Below are 12,467 nucleotides of genomic sequence, written 5' to 3'. Positions count from 1 at the left end.
GTCCCCCTTAGTCTGAGAAAAAGGCAAACTTTAAGCTTATGAGATATAATTTAAGGTAACATTTATTTTCTTGTACTTGGGAAATTAAGATGTTCCCTCTGTCTTATCTGCTATCACCGAGTTCGATCCTGTCATACACAGAAATCTGCTCAAGGATTCAAAACTGATCTCTGTGTCTTTACTGCAATTTTTAGCCATAAAAACATTTTAAATGTATCCATTACAGTTAAAACTCTGGCCTGGCTGAACACTAACTAAGCCAATACACAATGTTGCTTGAAGAGAAATACCATCAAGTGCTAACTTAATAAAGAAAACCAACCAACACATAAAACCACGACAAAAGGAGTCTGCTTTATCAAAGGAACTCAGAAATGTATTTTAAGAAGCTGTAGTATATGGTATGGTATGGTGTGGTATGGCATGGCATGGCATGGCATGGCATGGTATGTAAACAACTGCAATACTTGGCATGTGCATGAAAGATCTGTGAGGTGGGAAGGATAAAGGCTTAACAGCATTAATATTCCAAAACAATATACATGGCAGACTTGAGAAACTATTTCTTTCACACCCACCTACAACTTACATTTCAAAACACTGTTAAAGGTGAGGGACTCCTCCACAGCCCAGTCTGTGCATTATTTAGGACATAACCCCCAGTTTGCTGATGCATTAAATTTACAGAGACCGGAAAGGCTGAATTAAGAAATTTTACTTCCTCTTTTCTTGTCTAGTGAACAGAACAGACTACGTGCCCTTTAACCCATTAGCACTAAGTGTGACTGCTAATCATGTCCTTAGACTGTAATGCTTGGGAGGGGGAGAAGTCTTTCAGGAAGAAGGGGCTCATGTGTTCTTGGCAGCATTCTCCACTTTAAAGTGTCAAGAAGTCCTGGAGAGGTAAAATCATAAAATCATAGAATCATAAAATGGCTTGGGTTGGAAGGGACTTTTAAAGGTCATCTAGTCCAACTCCCCGGCAATGAGCAGGGACATCTTCAACTAGATCATATCACTCAGAGCCCTGCCCAACCTGACCTTGAATGTTTCCAGGGATGGGACATCCACAACTTCTTTGAGTAATCTCTTCCAGTGTTTCACCACCCTCATTATAAAAAAATTATTGCTTATATCCAACCTAAATCAGCCCTCTTTTAGTTTATAACAATTACCCCTTGTCTCATCACAACAGACCCTGCTAAAAAGTCTGTCCTCATCTTTCTTACAAGTCCTATTTAAATAGTGAAAGGCCTCAACAAGATCTCCACGGAACTTTCTCTTCTCCAGGCTGAACAACCCCAGCTCTCTTAGCCTTTCCTCATAGGAAAGATGCTCCAGCCGTCTGATCATCTTCATGGCCTTTCTCTGGACCAGTTCCAGCAGGTCCATGTCCTTCCTGTGCTGGGACCCCAGAGCTGGATGCAGGGTTCCAGGTGGGGTCTCACCAGAGCAGAGCAGAGGGGCAGAATCCCCTCCCTGGCCCTGCTGCCCATGGTGCTCTGGATGCAGCCCAGGACATGTTTGGCTTTCTGGGCTGTGAGTGCACATGGCTGGGTCATGTCCAGCCTCTCACCCACCAGCATCCCTAATGTCTACTAAATCTTAATTTCTGGGTAAGGCTTTGACATGGTCCCCCACAACATCCTCCTCTCTAAACCGGAGAGATACAGATCTAATGTGTGGAAATAACTGAGTGATAATTAAGATTTAGTAGAGATTTTTATCTCTTCTTTCCAAAGCTCAGGAGCCAGGCACCTGGCATCCTACTGCAATCCTATCCAGTTAATCTGAACTGGTAGGTGGGAGCCAGCAGTGTCTCAGCATCTTTGGACATCAGGAAGCTCTCCCACAGCTTCAATTTCACTGTTTCATCTAGCTACCACACCTGGTGTGTGCTCAGTGAGCCACCTCAGTGAGCGTTAAGGATCACATCCTCTCACCAGTTTGATCACCTCACAGCTGTCATCACAGGACTTTGCATTTCCATTAAGCCATAAGTATAATGACACAACTCCACATCACCATTGAAATGACACATGAAATTTAATAACACAGGAAGAATGAGAAGTTTATTAGGCTTTCAAATCCAAGCACAGCAAATTACTAGATGTCTCCTATCAACAAATACCATTAGTTTAATCAGTAAGATTTTAGCAGAGAAGTTATTTCCCAGGGAAAATTACTCTTTTTTCCCCTGTGTGATGATCCTCAGCTAATTAAATGAGCAAGGTAACAGGTTCAGTGGAAGCCTGGAGATAAAAGGGGGTTCACCTCCAAACATCAAGTTTCTAAGTATTAGGAAACAGGAAAAACATGCAAACCAGTATAGTTTGATAGGATCATAGCAGCAATGTTACAATATTATAAAAAAATCAGAAAGTACAGGTATTAACTATGAATTTGAAGACAATGAATAGCAAATTCTACGAAATTATGACTTGGCAGGTATCTCTAGGCAACTGGTCATGGTTAGTACAGCAAAGGAAGAAGAACATTAAACAAGGACTAATGGATTCAACTTTTCAGCACTTACCCAAAAAAATCTCTCTGTGATGAAGGGAAAGACTTCCAGGAAAGGAAAACAGGCTAAAGGGGTGCGGATATTCTACCCTTGACATCTACTCTACCAATGTACTGGATGGGATTCAAACAAGAGTTTTCTTCTTTGTATTATTTAATTAAATCCAAGAAAGTTGATCCCTGCAATATTAACCCCACAACATCCATGGCAGATAAAAGACTAAATGTGTACCTTGGCAGCCTGATGACACCCAACCAACCACTATTCTTGTTACTTTCAAATATAGCTTCCAATGGGAAAAGTCCAAAATAAATGCAACCTAAAAATAAGGTCAATCACTACAAAAATTTCTCTCTCTCTTTGTTGATGATGGGCAACTACAGATGACTTCTGACTACTTGGATGACTCAAATAAGCAATAGCAATATCTGTATGTATCACAATTACATTTTGCAACAAACTAGGAATATTGTAAGAAAAAAGAAAAAAATATTAACAGAGTTTAATACAAAACCATCAAGTTAGTCATTCCTACACTCATATTACCAGTAGGTGTAACATCACTCTCCTACTCAATTGCTTCCCTGGATACTGGCAGATTAACGCTAATAGCTGCCCTCAGGTTAGCCCAGAAAAGGGCATGCTTGCTCCTCTCCTTCGGCCACTCCAGGTAGGTGCGCTTTGCCATGAGAGCTTTCAGCTTGTGATACCTGGCAGGGATAAGGTACGGAGGGATTGGCTCCAGTAAAATGAGGATTAAGCTGTTGGAATTCTCACTGAATAACTTGTGATGGGCAAAGTACAGCTCATAGTGACACCACTCACTCTGCACAAAGTTGGGAGACAACACAAAGATCGACTTGTAGCTCTTCTCAATGCAGTTAATGATGTTCTCCACAATGCTCTTGCCGGGGATAAAGTTTCTCTCGTGCTGGCACAGTTGTACGCAGCCCTCCCCCTTCTCCAGGTTCGGGATCAGCTCGTTCTTCACCCACAGCGAATCGCGCTCGCTGTAGGAAATGAACGCGTGGAACTGCAGAACGGTTCCCGGATCTCTGGTGGGGTTGTGCCAAGCTCTGCGCTTCGTCTGCGTCCACTGCCACGTCATCTGCACGTACCACGGCACATCCAGGTAGATGCACAGAAAGGCCACCGCAGCCACCAGCACCAGCGTCAGCAGCAGCGCTGTCACAAGCAGGAGCGTCGTGTTGCAAGCCAGCTGGCTCAGGTGGAAGTCCTTGAGCTCCGTTCCTCGCAAGCCTTCGGGGTACTCGCACACGTATGCCGCCGGCCAGCCAAACAGCTTCCCCCCGGACTGCCTCTCCAGGCGGATAAAGGCTTGCAGCTCACACGAACACTTGAATGGGTTGTGCCCGGCCTGCAGCTCCCTGACCCTTGGGCAGCTCCGGAAGAAGTCAGCAGATGGAGTGAGGATCGAATTCATCTCGATGTTCAGGAACTGCAGGATGGAAGTCACTGCACCCTGGCAGGTCAGCCAGCCTGTTCGATGCCAGGTTCAGCTCTTCCAAGGATTTCAGCTCCGCCACCCCCCTGGGGACACTGCTGATCTGATTGTTTTGTAGGCCGAGTTTTCTGACATTGACTGGCAAGCACTCAAACACAGCATCCGCCAACTGATTGGAGGACAGGTCCAACTCTGTCAGAGACTCCAGCCCACTGGCACTGCGTGGCAGCACCACTGTGGCGCAGCAGGTTGTTGCTCATGTCCAGATGTTTCAGTGATTTCATATGGCTGGTCATGAAGCTTACCTTGGGAAGGCTCTCAAATTTGTTCTTCTGCAAAATAAGTGATTTCAGATCCACGAGAGTGCCACAGTTCTGGAACAACTCATCTGTCAGGGCATTGTGAGAAAAATTTAAATACTCAAATGAGCTTGTTCTATTGGGGCAAAGCATGTGTGGCATATATGCATCATATATTGTCAAACTGGCAATATTCATCTCTGAAAACTGTCTGTATAGAATCTCCTGGTTGAAATAATAAACCTTATTACAAACATGCTCCAAAGTTAATGTTTTCATGGAGCCATCCAAAGAGATTAATTGTTCCACAGAGCTTAATACGGGCAGAAATGCATATTCAGTCAACTCCTCCAATGGTCCCCGAAAAGTCAAATTTCTCACAGTCAAATGTTCCACAGGTGAATACCAAATAAGCATGAAAATTTGCAGGATGATAGCCCATTGTAAGTCCACAGCATCAAGCATGAGAGCTGTTGTCTTGATTTTCTTCAGAAGCATTAAAGGAGGAGAGGGGAAATCTTTGTAGCTCAAGGTATATCTTATGTTAACTATTTTTAAGTTTTCTGAAGTGCTCATTCCATCGTACAAGAGGGGAAAACTGAAGTTTTGGTTTGCTGCAAAAGCAATGTGGAGGTTCCTTGTATTCAAGACTGTCAGACTCTGAGGCTCGTAGAGAGAAAAGTTTCCCAAGGTCAGGAAGACAGTGTGCAGCTGCAAATGTTTGATATACCTGAAGTCTGACCTTCGTATCATCGTAGCACTTAATCCAAGGTACTCCAAATGAAACATGTTCCCAAATTCCCGACAGATGGGCAGGGCAGTAAACTTATTGAAAGAAAGATCTAAATGTCTAAGATATGCAAGAGTTAGACAGCAAACTTTCAAAATGTTATTATGAGATAAATCTAAGTATTCTAAATTTTCATTAAAAATAAAGACACTAAAGTCAAGCACCGTAATTAGATTATGAGAAAGATTTAGTACTTGAAGGTCAGAAAGATAGATAAATTCTGAGATACTAAGTCCAGATATCCTATTATGTGATAAATCTAATACTTCAGTACGGACTGGAATGATTTTTGGAATGTTAGTTAGCAAACTGCTTGAATAATTTGCAATAAATTCATCTTCTACAGTTGGCTGGATATTATTCCATAGTGTGAATGTAAAGACACAAGTAAAGACATAGATATTTGTGAGGGATTTCATACTATCCAGCTTTCCAGCTTTATCTTGTTTTTTTACAGAAACACAGAAGCATATCATTGTTTTCTGTTCAATATGTCTCACTGATGAGTCCAGCCCTACGAAAAGAAAACACATGGAATTTGATGAAGCTGTTGAATGGTTGAAGTTGCTTTTTTGTTGTGAAAATAAAATTCAATATAAAATCTATGTAATAAAATACTACTTTTACGTATTCTTGTTTTAAGTTCTTATCAATTGTCCTCTCTCCCATTCTTTAATTCTAATTATTGAGTCGGTCAAATATAAATTAATTCCCTTATAATGGGTGGGATGCCAGTGCTGTGTTAAAAACTCAAAGATGTTAAGAAATACAAATTTCTCAACAATTATGGAAAAATACAAAACTGGTACAAACTGACATCAATGAATTTACCAATAAAGGAGAACAAAACAACCTCTCCATCTGCCGTTTCTGTACATCCCAAGTTCACACACATTTGGGGACAAAACTCCAATAAAACCACCCTCACAGGAACTGGTGCAAAAACAACCTCGTCACTCAAATGATACTCTTCATCACACCCCAAAGTCCCTGGACACTGCCATGCACCCTCTCAGGGCCAGATTATCCGATTTGTCCTAGCACAAAGACATAAGGGTCCATTTTTCCAGTAAACCAAGGATTCTGAAGAGGAATTATGCTGGTCCATTGTATTGGGTTTGCATGGTGAGGTTTTGGTAGTGGGGGGACTACAGGTGTGGTTTCTGTGAGAAGCTGCCAGAAGCTTCCTCTGTGTTCCATAGAGCCAGTAGCAGCTGGATTCAAGGCCAAGCTCATCCACAACATTAGTAGTGCCTCTGGGATAACACAGTGAAGAAGGGAGAAAAAAACCTTGGGGAACAGCAACTGCAGCTGGGAGAGGGGAGTGAGAATATATGGGAGAAACAGCTCTGCAGACACCAAGGTCAGTGCAGAAGGAAGGGGAGGAGGTGTTCTGGGTGCTGGAACAGAGATTCCTCTGCAGCCCTTGGTGAGGCGGCTGTGCCCTTGCAGCCTATGGAGGTCCACAATGGAGCAGAGATCCACCTGCAGCCCATGGAAGACCCCATGCTGGAGCATGTAGGCACCTGAAGGAGGCTGTGACCTCATGGGAAGCCCATGTTGGAGCAGGCTCCTGGCAGGACCTGTAGACCCGTGGAGAAAGAAGCCCATTCTGGAGCAGGTTTGCTGATAGGACCATGACCTCATGGAGGACCCATGCTGGAGCAGCCTGTGCCTGAAGGACTGTGCCTTACGGAAGGGAAACATGCTGAAGAGTTCTTGAACAACTGTATCTAGTGGGAAGGACTCACTGGAGAACTTTGTGGAGAACTATCTCCAGTGGAAGGGACCTCAGGATGGAGCAGGGGCAGAGAGTGAGGAGGAAGAAGCATGAAATAACAAGTGATGAATTGACCACAGCCCCCATTCCCTAACCCCCTGTGCCATTGGGAGAGGAGGTAGAGCATTCAGAAGTGAAGCTGAGCACAATCATGAATATTGTAATGCCAGTCTGACCAAAAGCACACCAGTGGTAAAACCACACCATGACTGGACTATGTATGAAGCAGTGATACCCAACATCTGAAAGAAAACACTAGACACTACCAAAGACTCCAGAATTTCCTAGGTGTCCTAGGAATTTTCCTATGGTTGGAACTTGACGAAGAACCTCTCTAGAAACAGTGAGGGACAATTATTCTAGTTCTAAGTATCAAAAAACCCAGAGAAAAAAAGATTCTGTGGATATGGTCCACAGTATCTGGTCATCCTTTCAACAGCCTACATGGATTCGGAGAGGCATCAGTCCTATTCTGGAAAACCATGACCGGGGCATTACTCTCCTGTTGCCAAGAATTAAACAAAACACACAGACAACATGAAGCATAAACACCTCATAAACAGTTTCAGAAGACAAACATCCCCAGTTTTATTTTCTGCTCTGATTTTTTCTGTTAAAAAAAAAAAAACAAAAACACCGAAACTTTTAAAAAGTTTTAAAATTCTGTCCCTGTGTAATCTTTTGTTAAATAGAAACCAGAAACCTATTTTTTCAGTTCTAGGTTGTAATGTGTGTTAGTTCCTCATAATTTAACTAACTGATATCAAAACTCAACCCTTCCCCTCCAAGTCTCCTATCAGACATAATCAAGTTTCCTCTTAACTAAGTAAAGCAAAAATATATCCAATTAACATCACCGAAATCAATAAAAGAATAAATCACTAAAGTATAAATTTCTACCTCAATTGAATCCAATAGAGAGGTCAAATTATTCCTTCAGAAGGTTATATTAGGGTATCTGAGGACACAAAAGAAATGAAGCTGGGATGGTTGGTCAAAGTACAGAGTCAACTGCAAGACAAAACAAGACAAGGAAATCTGACCCAGTTCCTTCCAAGTGCAGTTGACTCTGTTCTTCAGAGTCCAGGCTGATAAACAATCTAACTCTTGAATCAAATAAACTTTGACCTAGAACTATCTGGAGGAACTTCTTCCTGGGCAAAATGGATGTCAGGAATAAAGCAAGAACTGTTCTGAAGGGAGAAAAAACTAGAAATATATTCTCTGTCCATAGTGCAGCACCAGATGAGTTTTAGTTTACTGTACATGCTATGTTGGGCAGTGCAACAAGGGATGAGCCACACTGTATAGCCCTGAAGAGTGCCACAACGAGTAAAGCAAATACATCTAGCAAAGCAATATTAAGGATCAAGGGTTGTGCCTCCAATGCTGTTTTAGAATCTTATTAAATTAGAGCTGGCTGAGAATTAAAACTGCCATACCAAATGATTTTTCTCCCTTTCCTCTTTGCTGAAATTCAAATGAGCATTTTCACTGAAACTTCAAAATGCAAGATTATCTTCCGGAAGCAAAGAAACACCAGCACCTGAGATTTGATGAAGTCAAAGATATATGTATATATAACAAAGAGAAAAAAATTGTAAATAATGAAGCAAATATAACCCACCTGTTGTGCATGGAATTCATCTCCAAGTTGAAGAACCAGCAAAAGTCTTCCACATAGATGGTTAGCATCCTCAAAACAGAATTTCAAACATATGTAACCTTCAAGGTAGGAAATCTCACAAGATGCTAATTCCTCAATAATTGCCTACCTCAGGAAGTAAAAAAAACAAACAGGGCTTTTTAAAACAGGCTATATAATTCTAAGAACTAATGAAATTTCCTTACCATGTGGGTGTTAAGAGCACAATGAAAGGAAACTTTTAACAGTTCAGGCTAAAAGTACATTTACTTCCGTAATATTTACATAACTGCGCAGTTTAGGAGGAAATAAACCTACCTGCGGTATAGAATATTTCCCTTGGAAAGACTGTTTAAATAATTCTGCATTGCTGATTTCAAGTCTGCTTTTGATGTTACACAGATGTTCTAGAAATCCGTCAACTGCATCTCCTCTTTGCACACACAGAAAAGAGGAAGCAGAACACTCACTGCCAACTTCTGCTCATAGCAAGATCTCTTGCAGAGCTCTACCATGCCAAAATTTTTTGCTTATCAAGGAGAGTAATTAACATAGCACCCTGACAGATGACAAAAGTTTATACCTCAAAAGCTAACAGGGGCAAACTGGCACAGTTAAAAACCTTTACAGGTCAATCATCTTTACACTAGAATGGTTATCAAGGATATCTCACGTTGTGGCTTCCTCCAAAAAAATTTTATAAAAAATTAACAGAGAATATTCCCTATGACAAGATAGCTGTAATGAAGCCACAAAGAATATGACAATATAGGGCAATCTGGGGCTGAAGGAATCCAATAAAGCAGCCATTCACTTAGCATTGTGAACAGGGACATGAGCCTAGGAGAAAATCAAGAGCAGACAGTGGGTGTGTTGTAAAGGCAGATGTAAATAACTTCCCTTTTTGGGCTGGGATAGTGTAAATTTTCTTCCTAGTAGCTGGTACAAGGCTGTGTTTTGCATTCAGGATGAGGACAATGTTGATAACACACTGATGTTTTAGTTGTTCCTGGGTAGTGCTTAGTCAAGGACTTCCCAATTTCCTGTGCTCTGCCAGCAAGGAGGTGCATAAGAAGCCAGGAGGGTGCATGGCCAGGACAGCTGACCTGAACTGGCCAAAGGGATATTCCATCCCACAGAACATCATGGTCAGTATAGAAACTGAGGGGGTGTTTTGCCAGGAGGACTGATCCCTGCTTAGCGATGGGCTGGCCATCAGCCAGCAGGGGATGAGCAACCATACTGTTCATCACTTGTTTCTCTTGCATTTTATTCCTCTTTCTCTCATTTTCATCATCATCATCACTATTATTATTATTACTGTTACTATTATTATTATATTTTACTTTGTTTCAGTTCTTAAACAGCACTTATCTCAACCTACAAGTTTTACTTTTTTTCTGACTCTTCTCCCCAGTGGGGGTGGGGGATGGCAGGGAAGTGAGCAAGCAGCTCTGTGGTACTCGAATGTGGGCTGGGGTTAAACCATGATGATAACCAAAATCAACACTTCACTCCCATAAGCCTCCAGACTAATACAACAGCTAAAGATTCAGCTAAAGAAGCTGAAAAGCATGAAACTTTATTCCAGATAGCAGTGCTAGCTACATTTCAAACTAGCATTAGATTCCCTTGAAACTCTTGTTTTGCAGTTACATTTCCAATTTTGTTTAAAAATTTAACCCTTTGTTTTGCTGAAAGAAAATCAGCATTTTTCATTTTAAGACTGATGATTGAACTGAATTGAAACTATTCTGCTTTCCTTAGTGCAGGGAACTGACTAATATGCTACAGAAGATTCTGGGGCATCTGTGACCCAAGACAAGACCAAGCATCATGAATGTTTCTCAATAAGCAGCAAGAGTGTTTGCCAGCTGATACTGTCTAGACTTCAAGTTAAAAGAGATGCTCCTATTGCTAGGCACTAATCCATGATACTGAATAGAGTTAGGCACTTGTTGACAAAACAATGATATCACAATTAGACAAAACACTGGCAGCTTTACTTCCAATATAATTCACAAAAAAACCTTTGCTGCATGGATAAAATCAAATACACCATCAACTTTCATCAGAACTGACTCTAGTGCACACACAGCTATTAAAAGCACTTTTTAGTTGTAGTACATTTAATTTTCTTACCACCCTTCTTTAAAATACATTCAAATAAACAGTTTGCCATAAAGAAAAATTTGCAATTAGTTAAAATAAAACTCATACTCCTGAATACCTCTATTAAACCATTAGGAACCTTTCATAATCTATTTTTACTAACCAATTCAACAAAGTTTTGTTTGGGGCTGGTTTCAGTCATTTTTTATGATAGGTAAAAACTAAAAGCAATGTATTTCTGTTCAAGCATCTTGAACTGTACCAGCTACATACCATCTTTTCCATAGTCAGCTCACATACATTCGTGCAGATACCTTGTTCCATTTCTGAATTTTATACTGCTGGGGTTTTTTGCAGCTTTTTCTACCAATGTTCACAAAAAGACATTTCACGCTTCTGCCTGTATGTCATCATTACTTACTCAGAGAGGAACCACAGCTACACTTGGCCGAGTATCAAAAGCTATTCAGGACCAGCACCGTGCCAAAAGTGTGAAGAATCTCTCTGACGAGAACCGCAGAAGTGAACTTACATGTACAATTATTAAAGGTTTGCAAAGCTGGTGTTTGGTCACACCAAGGACTTCATGTTTAACTGCAATTCTCGTTGTCACCTGTGTGTCAAGTAGGTGAAACAAAGTCTAAATGCCACCACAAGTCAAAGTGAGCAGAGACTGTATCACATTCATGCTCAAGTCTACTTTGTTTCAGTATAAACAGACACAAGGATCAAAACTATGGAAATCAAACTGATAACCCAGAGCCACCTTGCAGAACACACAACTTTCTCACTTATTGGTTATAAATACTGCTTTCTCTTGACGAAACAGTGACTACCAATGAGCATTATAGTCAATCTTAGCAAATATTTCCAAAAGAAAAAAAAGACTAACCAAAGCCCTGAATAAAAACAGGGGTTTCACAGAGGTTTTGAACCTTCCCCTCAGCAGAATCTCCCACAGAGTCCCATTATTTTCCCCTGAGTGCCTTTCCTTCCTCTAACCCTCTGCAGCTGAAGATGCTTTGTAACATTTCTAAATCTAAAGAAGAGCTGAGCTTTCAGCAGGGCAACCCACATTGTGTCAAGTCTCCCAGTCTGCCATAGTTCAGTTTCTTTTATACTACACACTACTTAAATATACATTAGAACTTTTACACTTTTATACTTTCATTTCATTCTGCACATATTTTAGGTTTTGGAGGGTGTTTAACTCCCATGTTATCAGTTTTGTATGTTGATATTTTTATGTATGTAAAAATAGCATTCCTGCTAGTCACTGAGATGACTAATCAAATGCCAGGAATCTGCTCTGATACAGTATCTGATATCAGAAAACATTTACACACTCCCTTTCCCTGATAACTGGAGTGCTGGAGCAGTTACAGATTTCAGTGCAGTACCAGTTGCAGGCACACATCCCCAGGCTGCACAGAAAAGAGTAGTCCCTTTCCAAAATGCGCAGATAAAGTGGCAGATGTGCTGTGAGACTACACCTGGCCCCAAGAACAGGAAAAATTTCTTCATGGATTAAAGCTGGTTTTATAGTAAGGGTTGAGATTATGACAGAGGCTGAAATAATTGTTTGAAATATTCTAATAACACTTGAGAAACTCATTCTTTCTTGTGGAATCAGAAAAACTAGCTCTAATAATTCATTGCATGTTTAGCTGTTTTATCAATTATTTGGCACACATCATGGAAAAAAAGATAATAGTATGTGGGCTTCTGGTTCCAAAGTACAAGTTTTAATTGATGCCCATGCTCATCAAAAGCCACCCTTTCCAATTTATTCACTCAAGGATTTTGGAATCCAGAAACCGGTGATACTAGAGAACTGTAATTATATACTATT

The 12,467-nt window shown here is 40.9% G+C and overlaps 1 protein-coding gene across 1 annotated transcript; it reads right to left on the bottom strand.

The window, feature by feature from the left end:
- Positions 1 to 2,045: 2,045 nt before the first annotated feature.
- LOC104690679 (toll-like receptor 6) lies at positions 2,046 to 8,732 on the bottom strand. The gene is given in 4 exon segments (XM_039550959.1): positions 2,046 to 3,990; positions 3,992 to 4,194; positions 4,196 to 5,592; positions 8,486 to 8,732. Coding segments are annotated over 3 exon segments (2,460 nt in total). The 5' UTR covers positions 5,555 to 5,592; positions 8,486 to 8,732; the 3' UTR covers positions 2,046 to 3,092.
- Between the last annotated feature and the right edge of the window lie 3,735 nt (positions 8,733 to 12,467).

Source organism: Corvus cornix, chromosome 4 (genome assembly GCF_000738735.6).
Source record: "Corvus cornix cornix isolate S_Up_H32 chromosome 4, ASM73873v5, whole genome shotgun sequence".
Classification (NCBI taxonomy): domain Eukaryota; kingdom Metazoa; phylum Chordata; class Aves; order Passeriformes; family Corvidae; genus Corvus; species Corvus cornix.
This window is presented reverse-complemented; position numbering and strand designations above follow the sequence as displayed.